This window comes from Haliotis asinina, chromosome 10 (assembly GCF_037392515.1).
Source record: "Haliotis asinina isolate JCU_RB_2024 chromosome 10, JCU_Hal_asi_v2, whole genome shotgun sequence".
Classification (NCBI taxonomy): Eukaryota; Metazoa; Mollusca; class Gastropoda; order Lepetellida; family Haliotidae; genus Haliotis; species Haliotis asinina.
Window position 1 is genome coordinate 45,679,323 of NC_090289.1, and position 17,975 is coordinate 45,697,297.

Sequence of the window (17,975 nt, forward strand, 5' to 3'; positions counted from 1 at the left end):
GCCTGCAATGTCACGGTGGGGGTCTCAAGGAAGGATAAAAGTGAACAAGATGTGTCAATCATTCAAACCAATTCATCATCCCCGATTTTGGCAGCAAGGGTTATTTCGAAAAACAGACAGTGTCATACACAGGTCACGCAACATTGCATTTGTTTTGGAATAATGTGTACGGTACCTCATACCAAGAGCACTGGCAATGACTCTGAACACGATGTGACTCCAAAAACAGAGCAAGTGGAATCACCAACAGAAAGGTACTGGTAAATCCCATTTGTTGCGATTTTCCCTTTGATCAGATTGAGTGCAATATTGGTACAGTGTTAAATTAATGTTCCCGAGTGCGTTTTAATGTCAAACCAGAATCCTGTCGTGAAAACGTAACCTTCTAACATTTTGGCAAGAGTACCATTATCCCTAACAACTTAGGTGAAACTGCATAACTTTGAGAACGCCAAGTTGAAAGAACGATTAACGTTTTAGAGAGCCATTTAGAAGCTGCAGAAGTTAGAAAGGGTAGCAATACATGGATAAACACGGTAGTAAATATCTTGTTCACTCATATATTGCTTCTAATTGTAATTTGAAAGTTGTTCATCCAGAAAGTATTGCACAGGCTGTAAAAACGAAGTTGTTCATCCATACATTGTTATCAATCCTTGAATGAACAAAAACGTTTTTCTACAAAGAACAGTTGATATTTCATTAACACTATCGTGAGATGAATATTAAGTAACTTAAAACATTGTTATGCAAGGGACCGAATACTTTTTTACGAGGCGTCATTTATCTGCAGATATTCGCCGAGTTTACAATATTGTACCAGCTTTATTTACTATCAACTCGAAGGTAGGATTCACAGTAATCGATTGCAATGCTTATTACACATCAATGCGCCTTCATCTACAATGAGATGTTGGTGTTGAGGCTAATGCATCTTTGACATTAATCTTCCAAGCACATTGATCTGTGCCATTACCCGCAGTGTCAATGACTTGTGTGAGAAAGGTCTCCAACACCACTTCGTTCTCCGTTGCTCCAGCCCCATGAGACAGATCCCCAACACTAACACACTCGCAGTACAGCTGAGGCATGTAAGTGTACTTCCCTCCCTCCTCTCGCTGACTGTGGAGGCCACATGTGAGACGAACGGCTGTAGTAAATATAGAACGCTTGCAGTGACAGCTTGATCTGTCTATCTAGTCAAGATGTGCGGTTCAGTCTCGGGTCACGCTCACTCGACCAGCAGGTTCATTTGACCTAGAACCTGTCTGTCAGCTGTAAATCCCGCAGCTTGCACGTGATCCTATAAAAATAGCATGAGCCATGTTGTGAACTCGCTATGGGAATCGATACTGAGCTTGAAAGCAACTTGAGCCGTCTCAAGGTGAATTAGTGTCACGTGATCAACAACTGTCTCGTTCTACCGCGGTGCTTGTATACGGATATAACGCTGTGATTCGCTCTGAACAGGGGGTCGAAATTAGCTTGGCAGTTCTTCGTTTACGTATGTCATTGATACTGTAACAGCCTAACCAGGCCACATTACTGTGCCGACTTTTGCGTTATAACGGGGTAGATATGAGCGAGAGTTGAGGTTGCGCTCATTTGACCACTGTTCTTTTGTTGTGTTGATTCTCTGACACTGGAATGTCCGTGCGACGCACCCAGAAGGTGCATACAGGAACTTTTCTAACTTAACCCTCCAAACTACAGTGATGTTTAAGAGATCTATCAACTTCTCGCCCTTTGAGAAAGATCAGCTATTACGCCTCATCCGGGAGTACATCGTTATATTCGAGGACAAGCGTTTGGATGGAGTAGGGAGACGCGAGAAGGAGCGAGCTTGGTTGGAGCTGACGGACAGATATAACTCGCTTGATAATGTCAACCTCCGGACCAGCAAACAGCTACAGGCATGTTGGAAAAATCTCAAGAACAGGGCAAAGGATGTAACAGAAGCTTGCAAGAGAGGGGAGGAGTTCCCATTCTTTACTATGTCCAACAGTCTTAATTCGAGTTACCTCCCTTACAATTCTTTCAACGAGGATGAAAATGGATACGAGATACGAGGTATGTCCTCACTGTAACGAAGATATGCTTCAGTTAACACTAGCTGCACACAGCCTTTCGTTCCCTTTCCTCAACAACATTAATCCTTTGTTTCAGATAGTAATATGTAGTTTGACACGACTTGTTTAGAGCGATTATTTAGTAATAAGATCTTCAACTGACAACTTGCAATCAATTTCTCATATTTTCCTTATGGATTTCTTCAGTTAAAACAGTTTCGTAGCGTGTTAATTTTCCACAGCCATTGAAAGAGTTATTGATTATTTTTTTTAAAACGTATATTCAAGAAAAGCTTTTACAAGAAATGTAGTGCGGTAGCTTTGTAGCAAAAAATTAGGAAACGTCGAAGATCTGGGTTCGATTCTCCACAAGGCCACGTGTGGTTAGTGAGGTTAGTTACATTGCACCCGGTACTGTTCCAGCAATATGGCGTTTACGTTTTGTGAAGTTCATTTCTTCTTTTTCTCGCGGTGATATTTGCTGCAATATTGGTAAAAACGGGCCAGTGAATCAGATGCTGACATCTTCCGTGTGATGTTTTACGTAGAGCGAAATATGTACTTTTGTAAATGTTTCATTGATCTCGGTAGCCGAAGTTGAACTGTATATTTATGCATACTGTAAAACATAGTTGTTGTGTTTTGACACTAAAATGTTTTCAAATCAAAGCACATTTGTTCTGTGGATGCTGTGAAAAATAGTGGTTGTATTGTGTTGTTTTATTGAAATCAAAACTTTTCCTATATTTCCAGTGAAAACAGAACGCAATAGCGATGCCGAAGATGCTACCCAGGACGACATAACAGTCACCTTTAACTCCCATCAACAACCCTTCTCTGTCAGTAATTCACCTTCACCCCCTCCGACATCTGCCCAAGTGAACTACGTTTACTCTCCCACCGCCTCCACGACGTCTTTGATAATTCCTCCATCATCAACATATGCGCACTCATCATCAGTTTCCGTGCTGACGTCATCCCCATCTCGTTCCCCTTCCCGCGAAGAACCGGACGAAAAGGTTCAGCGCCTGGAGAGAAGTGGTACCACGAGGTTACCATGTTCAGTGCCAGCTTACAGAGCGCCAGAACGAAACATCAACAAGTCAGTAGATCGCATCGCTACGTCTATACTGTTTGAACGTGGTGTGTACGATCATTCAGGACCTCAGGGATTGTTTGTTCCTCGTGTTGATCAGTATACCAAGAGGACAGAATCTGCATCCAGTGATGGAAACCTTCCTCAACGCGATAACTCAAGACAGGTTAACCAGCAGTACAGCAATACAAGCCCACCACATTTCAAAAATGCCCACCGATTTAACAGTTCTACGCAACCTTTAAGAAAGGGCGGTAACTCCCACCGCCCCATTTCGTTATCAAGACCAGTGACGTCGAGTTCAACCAGGGCAAATGTTAATGGCCATGTGCCTCTTATATCACCTCATAAGGTGAAAAAAGCTGCTCAATACAGAAGACTGGAGCATGAAGTAAGGATGAAGAACTTGAAGTTTGAAAGGAATTGCATTGAAGCAGAACACAAGCTCAAGTGTGAACTTTTGCAATTGAAGATCAAATACTATAAGAATAAAATAGCAGAAGGTTCCAATCGACCCTCCCTAAGCGGCCATGTTGGACCAGAATAACCTACTGGAAGTTAATTCTGTGTGACTTCATTCCCGTCCAGGGGTGCAGGATATAGGCGATGTTGAGGATTTATTGTTCGGACCATGAGGTCCACCGTTCATCTGTTGATGGGTGTCTTGAAACGTAAGGATATTTAATAACGGAATGAAGATTCAGTGTCGTGATACTTGCCAATTAATAATGGGTGCTATTGAGAAGAGACACATGCTTCAAAACAGCCAGTATTTACTCCAAATATACTCAGGGTAGCAAAAGCATTATGTTAACTAATGTAGGCAATACATTTCGGTGGCTAGCCTCGATCTAAAGGGCAATGTGGACGAGTCTCACAAGAGCTACACATGACATTCGAATAACCCTAGTCAAACAGTGGTGTGTACGCACCAGTCTGTTACCTATTCTGTTTACATACTGAGATGATAATGGTGTTATAACATGCCAAGGACATAATATTGATATACATTTACATTTAGTTAAACATAATCCATACAGTAGAAGTTAAAGGTCACACGACTGTTGTATATGACCTGGTTGCAACACTTTACCTTCGTTGTTATCTATAACTTTACATACTGCAGATGAAAAGTTTGGACTCACTAGTGTAATTGTTCTAAACTAGATTTTGCCAAATATTCCAGATTGTGCAAAGGTAGTGTTTACACATGATCTGACGTATTTTGACTGTGTTGAAACGTTGAAAAGATTATTGTCATGAGTTCAATAAACGATGTAACAACAACAACAACAACAACACACACACACACACACACACACACACGTACATTACGTGTAGTAACTGCTTTAATTGCGTCAGGACTTTTCATGGGTTTTTGTGTTTGACAGGCATGAAATTAACTCAGTTGTGAAGTGCAAATTGTCGTTATTAAGCCATGTGATAACAAATGAGCGAGAAATGCCTGTCGATAAGAGAAAGAAAAAAAAAACAATCGATATCCGACCAGATCATGACTATGAGTCCGTGAACCATCATCAATAACGATGATACCAGGTGTGAGGATAAATGGATCAGTTTCTGCTTGTAGGTTACAAACACATGCAAATACACGTCAATTGTTCAACTGCAACATGAGGGGAATCCACGGTTGAAGTCGAAATGGGGAATTGTAGTTGTCATTAATTTCGTCACTGATGCAAGAATATGAAAATGTTATTCGCATTTCAACAATATTTTTGAAAGGCAAGATTGTAACTTTGATCGAAGTTTTGAATTGGAGACGCATGACAGTCTTTGACAGCTGTGTTGAACGTGTATGCTCAAGTACCAAACCACTGTACTGACTATCAATATGTCCAAGTGTAACAGAAGAATGTTGACCTGCACACCACAACCTGGTGCTTCAGACGAAGAGCATATATCGTAGAATAAAACAGAGTCTTCATTCTTTTTACATAATATAATGGACTTGTCAGAATTCTAATTTCGTAATTTCCATCCTCGGGTTACTTTCATTTTTTCGTCGGATTGTTCATACCGAACCGCATGTCGCTGATGTCACCTAGGAACAAACCATTGATATTAACCTTTAGAGTGCTGAGATGTTCCCCACATTTTGATGGATGACAATGGGCCCTGTTACAAAACCGGTCAACCAGACTTGGTGTTTGCGTAAACACTGGATTCAGAAGTCCATGAGCCACGTTTTGCTCTTGATCTGAGGATGCTGAGATCAACGTGTTCAATAAAACACGTATTTGTATTCACACGAACAACGTGAATATTCTACTTATCTTGCCCGTCCTTAAACTCTTTTCTTATCGTTTATGTTTTGTTGTACACACGGCGTTGTAACGAGAAGACGTTTTCCAAAATTTTGGCATATGTTAACCGATATATTTATATACATATATGTATACATGTACTTGCGAAGTATCCCATGTAAAGTTGTGTGTATGTGTTTTCAAACGAACATATGTGCATGTTCTTTGCAACTGTTATCAAGACGTGTTTTCTGTTGAAATATGTTGTTATAATATGATTATTATTATACCTATTTCCATACCTTCATGTGTGACTTTCCAACCAGCTGGTATCATAGTCATTCTGATTCTAACGAGTGATGTGATTTTATAATGAGTATATTTTATCATTCCTAATTAAACTTGCCTTACACAAATGTTAATGTTTTTGTGCATTTTAATACCAGAGAAACATTTGACTACAAGCGCAACTTACTATGTACAGGACTGCATTTGAAAATTTGCCTTCAGTAGCCCTTGCTTGTCGTAAGAAGCGCCTAACGGGATCGGGTGGTCAGGATCGCTGTCTTGATTGACACATGTCATCGGTTCCGAATTGCGTAGATTTATGCTCATGCTGTTGATCACTGGGTTGTCTGGTCCAGTCTTAAATATTTACAGACCATTGCCTATGCCTATGAATATGGAATCAGTTCCAGAAAAGAAACCAAAGTGGCACATACTCCTTTGGCGGAACCAAATGTGATGTTGTAAGTTGTCCTGAAAGAAATAAGGGTACGTGATAACATATAAGTTCCCGCAAGACTAATTATGTAGGGGCGGTCACATCTTACGGACAGGCACGAAGTAAACCCCCAACTAAAGTGCATTACCTTGTGAACTTTAGGTTTGGTGTTAGAGCTCTTATTCCTTAACCTCTTGGCTAACCATTTTCTCGGTAACATTGTGAACGTATTTGCAGACTGAACCAGACTCGTTTGTCGAAATCTATTATTTAATCTATGTAAACTTAATCGTTAATAACTATGTATGGCATGGGCTAGATGAATCTGTAGTTGTACTGACACTTACGTTATGCTAACAGGTCAGTGAACATTACTGGCGCAAGTTCGAGATTGAAACCAGCCACGGTGATGTTACTATAATATCGCGACATAGCTTTCACCGTCGGGAGGTTAAGTAATGCTTTACCAACAGTACCATTCCGCACAGGAATGAGATGCACACATCACAGCTAACCGATTAAATCGTTTTCACTTTGTAAGCTCGCAGATAGAGAAATGCAGTGTGACGAGGAAACCGTTTGTTCATCGTTCCGAAACACTAAAGAAAAAAAACAAACTATTGATTGTAGGAACACGCATGTTTAATATGTATACGTATGCGTGGTTTCAGATGTATAGATCGCGAGGAAACATATCAATAGTAAACACAAGGTTTGTCAGTCTCTTGGGGAAGCCGTATTCTCCAGTACCAGACCAACAAGAGACATTAAATGTATGCTCGTGACGATTAACATCCGTGTACTTCTGGAGGCAGGGAAAACGTAACTTCTTTTCTCTCGTTATTTCTTTCGTGATGTCCTAAACACGTGACATATATCTACTCTTTTTATTGTATGTTTTCACGATGCTCTGTGTACGTGACGGTTAACTAAAACCTCCTTTTTCCCATTATTTCATTAGTGGTGGTCCAACCATTGGACGGATAGGTTCCCTTTTCTCTCTTTTTTGCCTCTCGATGCTCTGTGTACGTGACGGTTAACAATGACTTCCTTTGTCTCTTTATTTTCTTAAGTGAAGATCTGAAACCGTGACGGACACCTTCCCTTATCTCTTATTTTGTCACTCATTGCTTTATGTACGTGAATGTTAACAATGACTTCTCTTGTCTCTTTATTTTCTTTAATGAAGATCTAATCACGTGACGGACAGCTTCCCTTTTCTCCTTTTTTGTCACTCGATGCTTTATGTACGTGACGGTTAACAATGACTTCCTTTGTCTTTTATTTTCTTTAATGAAGATCTAAACACTTGACGGACAGCTTTCCTTTTCTCTCAATTTTCTTTCAATGCACTATGTACTTAACGGTTAACTAAGACTCTCTTTTTCTCTTTACCTTCTTTAGTGATGATCTTAACACTTGTCGGGGAGATTCCCCTGTCTCTGTTTTCTGTACACGTGGTGTTTAACATCCTTTGTATCCTCTGTGTTCTGTGCACGAGATGTTTAACATCCTTTGTATTCTCTGCTTTCTGCACACGTGTTGTTAAACATCCTTTAATTGTATCCTCTGTTTTCTGTACACGTGACGTTTAACATCCTTTGTATCCTCTGTTGTCTGTACACGTGACGTTAAACATCCTTTGTATCCTCTGTTTTCTGTACACGTGACGTTTAACATCCTTTGTATCCTCTGTTTTCTGTACACGTGACGTTTAACATCCTTTGTATCCTCTGTTTTCTGTACACGTGACGTTTTACATCCTTTGTATCCTCTGTTTTCTGTACACGTGACGTTTAACATCCTTTGTATCCTCTGTTTTCTTTCCTGATGCCCTATACACGTGACATTTATCGTAGTATAGAATATTCTTTCCTGGTTTTCGTTAAAAGTTATGTCGAAATGAACACTTACTATCTAGTTTGTTATTACGCGAAGTAGCATAACCACTGACATTATTTTGAATTTTATCTTTAAGAACCACATTGTTGAAACCGAAGTCAGAATTACTACATTAATATTAACAAGCAATTAGTTGTAATGAATAACTGATGTTTGCATTACTTTCATTAATCTGAGTATATTTTGACGTAATCAGCTTGATTAGAAAGAGGAAATGACAAACGACTTTGGAAAATACACGTGTATAAAGTATAATGTCCTTGTTAGTAGATGATGAGTGTCTGTTCAGACAAAAGACGATCCATGGTTCCATCCCACTGCGTCGTGCAATGACAGGACAGCGGGTCAATCGAAAACCGGCTGACTAGTATAACGCAACATAGCTTCAGAAGCATCATATCTCAGCGTGTGTTCACAGTAAAACCGGCATGATACTAGACTAGTGGAAGAAGTCGGAACGCACAAGCAAGAACACGTCTCACTAAGTAAGTACACGATACTTGTGAAAACGGCCTTCAAATCCTTGTCACCTGTCGCTGTCTAAAACACTCTAAACCAGTGAAGCAGTGTGTACATACTTGATAGTTTTGATTTTATCTCTCATCATGTGACAATGTGTCAGTGTGTCAGTATGTCAATGCACTATGTATGCTAGAGACTACGTATTAATATTCAGGTTCATGTTACGTTTAAAAGACATTGGCCCTCTCATTGACAGCAAGTCAGACGTGTCATTCGACGTGCGTGCCCAGGGCCTCCTTTTACAAAGCACCAAAAGTGTCGTAAACCTGTAATGTAAGCTTTGTGCAGCATTGGAAACTGGGAGTTAACGTTAGTAAAGGTAGCTTCGTGAAACGATCCCCACTTGGAATATACATGCAACACTGGACTGTAAACCGAGAGTTACAGAGGTAATGTAAACTATTAATGTAAACTATTAACCTATTTATTTCTTTTGTTTATCACAAGATAGTCGGGTAGTCTAGTTTTTGGATCACACGGTCGTTACGCCATAAACCCGGGTTTGATCCCCCGAATGAGGACAATGTTTAAGCACATTTCTGGTATCCCCCGGCATGATATTGTTAGTGATACGCCACACTCAGCAATATTCCAGCTATATGGCGGTGGTCTGTTAAAAAGCGAATATGGATCAGACAATCCAATGCCCAACAGCATGACCATCGATCTACGCAATTGGGAACCGATGACAACCAAGTCAGGGAGTCGGACCATCCGATCTCGTTTGTCGCCACTTACAGCATGCATAGTCGCCTTTTGTGGCAAACATGGGTTGCTGAAGGTATATTCTACCCCGGACCTTCACGGGCCCGATACTGTTGGAAGAACCATGCTACCATAGAGCAAAACCGTACTCACTGACTCTGTCTCAACACTGTCAACAACAAACAATAGTGCACACACTGGGAGTGCCATTAACCCTGATAGAAACTCATTCTTCTCGAATGACCATTGCCTCAATAGTGTTCTATTCGCTCATTTTTTCGAACGCCGAAAAGATCTCGTTTCCTTCTTCCACCCGCTGTTTATGCAACGTCTTCCTATTGTCATGGCGTATATTTCACACGGATCGATATATAGTAGTTAGGTCATTCGGTATAGTTCAATGAGCATGGAGCTATACATTAGATTTTACAATCAATGATTACTGATATTGCAGGTTCAGAGTGGCGAGTCTCCATCTTATCGAGTATTAATTGAACGTAAACCGATTCGAAGTGCGCTAGACAGAGGAGAGAAGGAATTCACTGTTCATTGAAGTATCACCCAGCTCACATGTATAGATATAAAGGTTAAACTGAAATCGTGCTATGTGAACGTGCAACGCATTCCGCTGTTCCCAGACTAGTAGCTAAACACAGTAGTCGCAAATGACTAGACTCATGGACTCCTATTATGCGCACACCGGTCTTTATATTAAACACGTCACAATTTAATTCTGGACTCACAATAGTCCAGAAACTCTCCGCACTGTGGCCACTCTCTCACAAGAGATTTGGCAAAAATAAACATGCAGCTATTATGAATATGTGCTAAGGATGAAAAATTGAAAAAATTTTTTTTCGAAAACTGAAAATTTAAACTCGCTCGCCCATGGGCACGCCCATGGGTGAACAGCGACCCATAGACAGGCCCATGGGCAGGCCCATGGGCGGGAGTGTTTAATTTCGTCCAGAATAAATGTTTTGGAGGTTGTAAATGAATGAAAAAATGTTAATAAGTATCATGACTCAAATTTCAGCTCGATTTGACTTGACTCCGCTAACTGACAGCGATTTTTTAAAATCTTGCCCATGGGTGAAAAACATATTGGCCCATGGACGAGAATATTTACCTTCACTGAATATACATATTTTTTCCCATGTTTTGCAGTTTGTAAATAAATGTAAGTATGTTTATTAGTGTCGTGACACGAAAATTAGCTTATTGTGACTTAATTCTGATAATTTAGAGCGATTTAAAAATATCATTTGGCCCATGGGTGAGAATATTCACTTTTACTCAAATTACATTTTTTGCATATTTTGGGTGTTGTAAATGAGTGAAAGTATGTTCATAAGTATCATAATACAAATTTCAAATTATTTTGACTTAATTCCGTTAATTTAGAGCGATGTTTAAAAATCTCGCCCATGGGTGAAAAACATTTTGGCCCATGGGCGAGAACATTGCCTTTTACCCCAAATATATGTTTTCACGTGTTTTGGAGGATGTAAATGAATGAAAGTACATTTATGAGCATCATGACAGAAATTTCAACTCATATGACTTAATTCCGCTAATTGAGAGCGATTTTAAAAACTCTCGCCCATGGGCGAAAAACATTTTGGCCCATGGGCGAGAAAATATTTTTTCACTCAAAATAGATCTTTTTACATGTTTTGCAGTTTGTAAATGAATGCAAGCATATTTATAAGTATCATGACACGACATTCAACTCATTTTCATTCTGCTAATTTAGAGCGATTTAAGAACAATCTCGCCCATGGGCGAGAATATTTCCTTTTACTCCAAATACATCTTTTCCAATGTTTTGAAGGATGTAAATGAATGAAAGTGGCTTTACGAGTATCGTGACACAAAATCCAACTGATCTGATTTAATTTTGCGAATTCAGGGGGATTTTAAAAATATACGAGAATAATTACTTTTACTCAAAATACATCTTTTCCTGTGATTTGGAGGTTGTAAACGAATGAGACCTGCACAATCGGGAACCGATGACATGTGGCAATCAAGTTAGCGAGTCTGACCACCCGATCCCGTTAGTCGCCTCTTACGACAAGCATACTCACCTTTTATGGCAAGCATTGCTTGCTGAAGCCCTGTTCTACTCCAGATCTTCATAGGTCCGGAACGCAGAGCTATGAAATTGAAGTTATTAGTGAAAGTCCTTACTGCAGTGACACAAAGACTATGCTGGGACACATAAATAAACAGCGTTGTGAGATCTTTAAGCTGTTTTGAAATATGTCTTGTCAATCCCACTGACATTCGCCAATAACCACTTAAATATAGAATATATAGTCCGTGCTCCTTCAGAACAAATAAGTAATTAAGAATCCCCAACTGGGTAATTAAGTAAACAACTCAAAATACTGTCACTTTCTGCCCAGGACATCACGCGTCACCAATCGTGAAGTAATGACCTTGTAAAACCCCTCACAAAGGAAACACAAAGCATCAAAAATGTATTTCTTTCTAGGTGACACACGGTATGCTGTCAAAATTTTCGTTGTGGAATACATTCTATAGTGGGCAAAACCTTACGCTTGGAAAGTGTACCTACCCAGTAGTTTTAAGTGTACCTACCCAGTTTAGTATGTTTCGTTTTAATATTGTGGGATCCACTTTTAGTAATTCCCGTTTGCCCGTCCCAGGTTTTCTTCGACCGAGGTTTTATGGGGTATTCTCGTATTTGTCAGACCAGGAGTAATCTACAACAGTGATAGGTCACTCGCTTGCTTTCTTTACCATTTGTACCAATTAACATGTTCCTCGTCATGCTCCAGCTCACACAGTCACGTGGTTCGTTTCCAGTGCAACTTCGGCTGCGTTTAACAGTACTTCAGCCAGTTTACTGTATCAGTCGAAGTGAATGAATGAATGAATGAATGAATGAATGAATTAAGAGCAAGATGTATATGTGAATGAATGAAAGAAATAATAAAAGAAAGAAGTACATATGTGAATGAATGAAAGAATAAATGATACACCACGACCATCCCTTCCTAAACATGCTAAATAATGCAAAACTATCGTTAGATCACATGTGTTAACATCAGTTAATTATAGTCTGCCTTGTCAGACATAACAATTTTCAGACAGGTTTAAACAACAAACTATCTACTTGACTGCACAGCTGCCTGTTGACGTAGTATACCCACCTTACCTAATTTTCCTGCGTAATCTTCATCTACATCACCGTAAGCAGAGAGCACAGAAGGCCGAATATCTGTAACCACTGAACCGTGGCGTCTCACTGGAACAAGCTAAGTTCCCAAGTGCGGGTGTCCTTCTCTACCTTTTCCATTAATCTTTAAAACATCTAACAAGCTCAACGCATGCAACGTTTAACTAAAATGTGATGTTATACATATAATAAAGGTAATTTTTAGGTATTATTCAGTGGATAAATTATCGTTTTATGATGCATATATGTATGACATGCTGGACGGGTATTGGGCATTTTGTGATAATTTACCATTACCATTTTCATGATGCATAAAAAAGACACTCATTAATCTATCACTGAGTTTTGTCATTCTTTCACTCCAATACGGCCGCTAAATCCCCTCTGATCATAGTATATGGACTCTCCCATACCAAATTCACCTGATCCTGAGAAATCAACCAGGCATGACATACCCACATCACCTAATTAATTTTCTGTACCTATCGATCAAAAAATACATAAAACGGGAGGACACCCTGTTCACTAATGGGAGTGAGCCTTGTAGGGAGTACCCTCACTCTCACAAACCAACCGACTGGGGAGAAGCTGCCGTGTTTGTCGGGGATTCTTCTGGCTTTGCTAAATAAATCGTACATAAACATGTAAAATATATTGCTTCGATTGTGTAACTACCCACATTAGGACATTGAGACCATTCTGATTTATCGAGTAAAATACGATTGTATGGTTTAGAGTTTAAATCTTGGCATATCTTACCGGTTTTGCTACTTTTGCACTCTACCCTTCTACCTGGGGCGAGCATGTTTTGGTTGTTTTTAGTATTTCATCTATTTGTTTAGATTTATTGATTTTATTTTTTTTATAACTGTAAATTTATTCTGACGTTTGACGAGGTTTGTGTAGTTAACATGTATGTTATGTAATTATATTATTGGTATGGAGTGGCTTTGATATGCATGATTGTGCTTGCCAATACAGTCACGATTACTTGAAGAGATTAGTTTAAACTATAGATTAACGTATCCATACTGTTAATGTGTAATCTTTATATTGGGCTATGGGGAATACGTAAAATATTCAAGATTGATTTTGCGTTTACTTTTCTATCTTTTTATAAATTTTCGCTATTTTTGCTACTGTCGAAAAGATTTACCGTGGCTTCGTTGTGTACAGGTCCATGGTTGTGGTCTCTAAGTATGTTAGAAATTATGTTGTTGAGACTGTTGGAACTGTTGATCTGCAGTCTTTCAAAATTCATTTTTGACGAGATACATTCTCCCTTTTTACTACAAAAATATTCTCACAATGAACATATAACCGTTTACAAAAAGGTCTTTTCCCGTAAAATAAGTAGGAGGAAACGCAAAGTATAGCAGCGCATTTGCCGTAACTGAAGTTGTTAAAATGATAAAGAAAACAAAATTCACATTGCAAGCAATTTTATTAAGAAACTGAATAACTCATTACTAACGGAAGGGGTGAACGGAAAGTTCATTTTATTAACTAAAGTCACTGGGTGAACTCGCTAATATCGGTTCAATTACATTGGCACACGTATCGTATTTTGTTTCTTAAAGAAACACATTTTCTTTTGTGTTTTTTTAGAAAACCAGTGTCTAATCCCTTAAAACAGCACCGTTGTCACTACACCAAACGATTTTGACCTTGACCCAAAACAAAGGTTTAACTTACATAACTACCCCGTAGACATCATTTGCTTGAAAACGAGTTTAACACCCACGCCGAAATGCTGCTTACATTAGAAGAACTTCTATATCCATATAACTTTCTCTGTTTTTCAAATTATCATAACCTGAACAGATATTACTTTGTCAACGACTTCATCATTCTGACTTTTATCTTAATTTGTTGAGTATTTCAGCATAACTCGCAAAGGCAAGACCACTGAGCGGAACGATGACGTTTTCTGTTTCCGCGTTCAGTTACGTAATTTCCGCAAAGCGCCTGCTACAATTTGCGCGTCGTGTCTCGTCCGCTGGTCTTGTGTATTGGAATAAACCAGCTGCCGCTTTCAAGTGTATTTTACTTGTCATATAGACATCTCATCCATGGACTACTCTAGGTCATTAGGTGACACCAGCTTTGAAATGAACAGGTGTTCGTGAGTGTATATGGATGAAAAAGACTGACTGCGCATGACGCGCAGCCAAATATCTCACATTCAAGGGAAATCTCGAATTAATTGTTTTATAAGGCGTCGAGCTGACCAATTGGTTTCGGTTTTGTGTATAAACCTCCATGTGAACTTAGAGTCTAAATACATTGTTGTTTATACTGGGAATGCATGCAGACCTTATATATACACATGAATAATCTCGAATGTCGACCTTTTGTAAAATTCTATGTGCATTAAATTTTACTGTAAATATATATTGAAATCAGTATATATACATGCATGAACAATCCTATTTACTAAAACAGGGATGGGGACTTTGTCCTTCTTCAAGACCTGCACATATTAGTCTGTGAAAGACAATGGCATTTATGTGCATGTACTCTGGAAAACCTTCTCCTGCACGATATTCTTTTCAATTTAGTTATTGTGTGTATGCTGTATTTCAATTTTGAAAATGTAATTAAAACATCTTTTGATTCTCAAAGAATCTCGTTCGTTTAACAAGCAAAATATTGCTTTGATTAATACTTCACTAGTACTATACAATATTACAGAATGCACAAAACCGGATACGCCAAGCCGACAAATTATAGCATTGTGATGAAGGGTATACGGGGTTATAGGAGTCCCTGTTTATCCACCGAGCCAAATTGTCGCTGACACGGCCCCACAATCCTATACGCCCTTGTGGGGTGTGGATTCGGGGGAGGGGGTAACGGTGGAGATGACCAAGCCAAGGAAGACACAAGTACTCCATGCTCTATCGTGGTCTTCCTTAATGCTTGAAGATGGACCTTTTCTCACGGTGGTCTGTGATGACTTCGGTGAACGGAAACAAAGAACTTATACACTGTGAAAACCAGAAAATAGTTGAATCCGTCAATGATTTTATCATGAAAACACAAAGCTTGTTTTTTTTTACAGAAAATTAATTAACTTATCAATAACCTTCTCACAATTGTTCAGGGTTTCTACAAAGAGCTAGTCAGACACAACAAACCGTAACTCTTTTTTATGTTTACTTATATGATAGATGTGTATTTGATGTAATGATATGTATGCATATGCTATTATGTGATAGTTCATATGGATGACGACACATACTGCATTTATATTTTGTATTATATGTTGTATGGTTGAAGTACTGATATAAACTGTAAAGCTTGTTCACCAGTCCCAATCAGTGTTTACGAAACACACAAAAAACACAACATCTTGGAGATGTGTTGAGAAAATAGAAACATATGGAGAACAGCAATGTCATAACTGAACAGAAATCATTCCCTCTATTGGTGAAGGCCGTGTGGGATTAGTTAAACAAAGAAACCTAGTCGACCATGCCTCAAAATCCTCTTACTCCGTAAATAAACAACGCACCTGGGCTGTCGAAAATTGAAATTTTGTAAATTCGATGTTTCGGCCAATATGTAAGGAGGTAACCCGACGTTAACACTATGGCGTTAACACACCGGACAAGAAGGTAAACAAAATACGTTAACAGTACATGTTTTCATGTGGCCACTATGAACGAGGTAGACTGTCTGATCAGCACAGCTTATTATGGAAATCTCTTGTCTCTGAAGCTGGTCCTTGACACGCTGAAACTTTCTGTCTTCTTTACTGTGGCCACTTTGTTACAATATGCAGTTTATAATGCTCGCAGATTCTTGATTCACGATGATGCCAGCTTTTTCGATTACTGTTCGTGCGACGACTATCAATCAGGAATTGGTTCCACAGCTAATTCTTTCACCGATGTCTTTGTGTATGTGTTCTCCCTCGTTAATTACAGCCGAGTAGAGCCGAGTCTTCTCCTATTCTTAGGTGCAAGTTCTCCAAGGCAGTCGACACTCACACTCCGCTGCTTCTCGACAGCCCAGTTGTGTATTCGATCAAACAGTTGGCACTCCGGATGTGAACCAAAAGAGGATACTAACATTCGGATCGGTGGATCACAATGCTACACCGCATTTACCATAACGAATGTTTAAATCTCACTTTATGTAAATATAGCATCAAAACAAACTGAAATAATGTATTTTATTAACATGGTACTGACTATAGTCGATTCGAATCACTGCTTCACGGTTCACTGACTGCCATGGATGCTTGCTTTTCCCACGTGGCGGGGTAAAACTGATACATTCTCCCTCGAAAGGTCACGTGAAGCAATCAGAAATGGACATTCTTAAATGGAGTAGGATAAATGTGCCCTCTACGTGCTTATGAACCTTGAACGCGCAGTTTCATTTCACCAGTTATGTACAAATATTGGTCTAGAATAATTTTATTTTTCAAAACCTTTAGTCTTAAATATGTATTGATGCAAGGGCTCCATATATGTTCTTGTTCATGTCCCTCTCGTCAAGCGTCAGAATAAACTTACAGTTATCAAAGCAGACTCACTCGCTTGGTCACTAGCAGTAAAAAAACACAACAAAAACAAATAAATCAATAAATCTAAACAAATAGATGAAACACTAAACCACCAAAATATGCTCGCCCCAGGTAAAAAGGTAGAGTGCAAAAGTAGCAAAACCGGTAAGATGTGCCAAGATTCAAACTCTAAACCATACAATCGTATTTTACTCGATAAATCAGAATGGTCTCAATGTCCTAATGTGGGTAGTTACACAATCAAAGCAATACATTTTACATGTTTATGTACGATTTATTTAGCAAAGCCAGAAGAATCCCCGACAAACACGGCAGCTTCTCCCCAGTCGGTTGGTTTGTGAGAGTGAGGGTACTCCCTACAAGGCTCACTCCCATTAGTGAACAGGGTGTCCTCCCGTTTTATGTATTTTTTGATCGATAGGTACAGAAAATTAATTAGGTGATGTGGGTATGTCATGCCTGGTTGATTTCTCAGGATCAGGTGAATTTGGTATGGGAGAGTCCATATACTATGATCAGAGGGGATTTAGCGGCCGTATTGGAGTGAAAGAATGACAAAACTCAGTGATAGATTAATGAGTGTCTTTTTTATGCATCATGAAAATGGTAATGGTAAATTATCACAAAATGCCCAATACCCGTCCAGCATGTCATACATATATGCATCATAAAACGATAATTTATCCACTGAATAATACCTAAAAATTACCTTTATTATATGTATAACATCACATTTTAGTTAAACGTTGCATGCGTTGAGCTTGTTAGATGTTTTAAAGATTAATGGAAAAGGTAGAGAAGGACACCCGCACTTGGGAACTTAGCTTGTTCCAGTGAGACGCCACGGTTCAGTGGTTACAGATATTCGGCCTTCTGTGCTCTCTGCTTACGGTGATGTAGATGAAGATTACGCAGGAAAATTAGGTAAGGTGGGTATACTACGTC

At 39.1% G+C, this 17,975-nt stretch overlaps 1 protein-coding gene across 1 annotated transcript; it reads left to right on the forward strand.

Annotated features, from left to right (window-relative positions):
• Positions 1–1,313: 1,313 nt before the first annotated feature.
• On the forward strand, positions 1,314–5,848 carry LOC137298877 (uncharacterized). The gene is made up of 2 exons (XM_067831224.1): positions 1,314–2,070; positions 2,823–5,848. The coding sequence occupies exons 1-2, from the start codon at positions 1,716–1,718 to the stop codon at positions 3,710–3,712; spliced, it is 1,245 nt and encodes a 414-aa protein (XP_067687325.1). The 5' UTR covers positions 1,314–1,715; the 3' UTR covers positions 3,713–5,848.
• Positions 5,849–17,975: the final 12,127 nt, after the last annotated feature.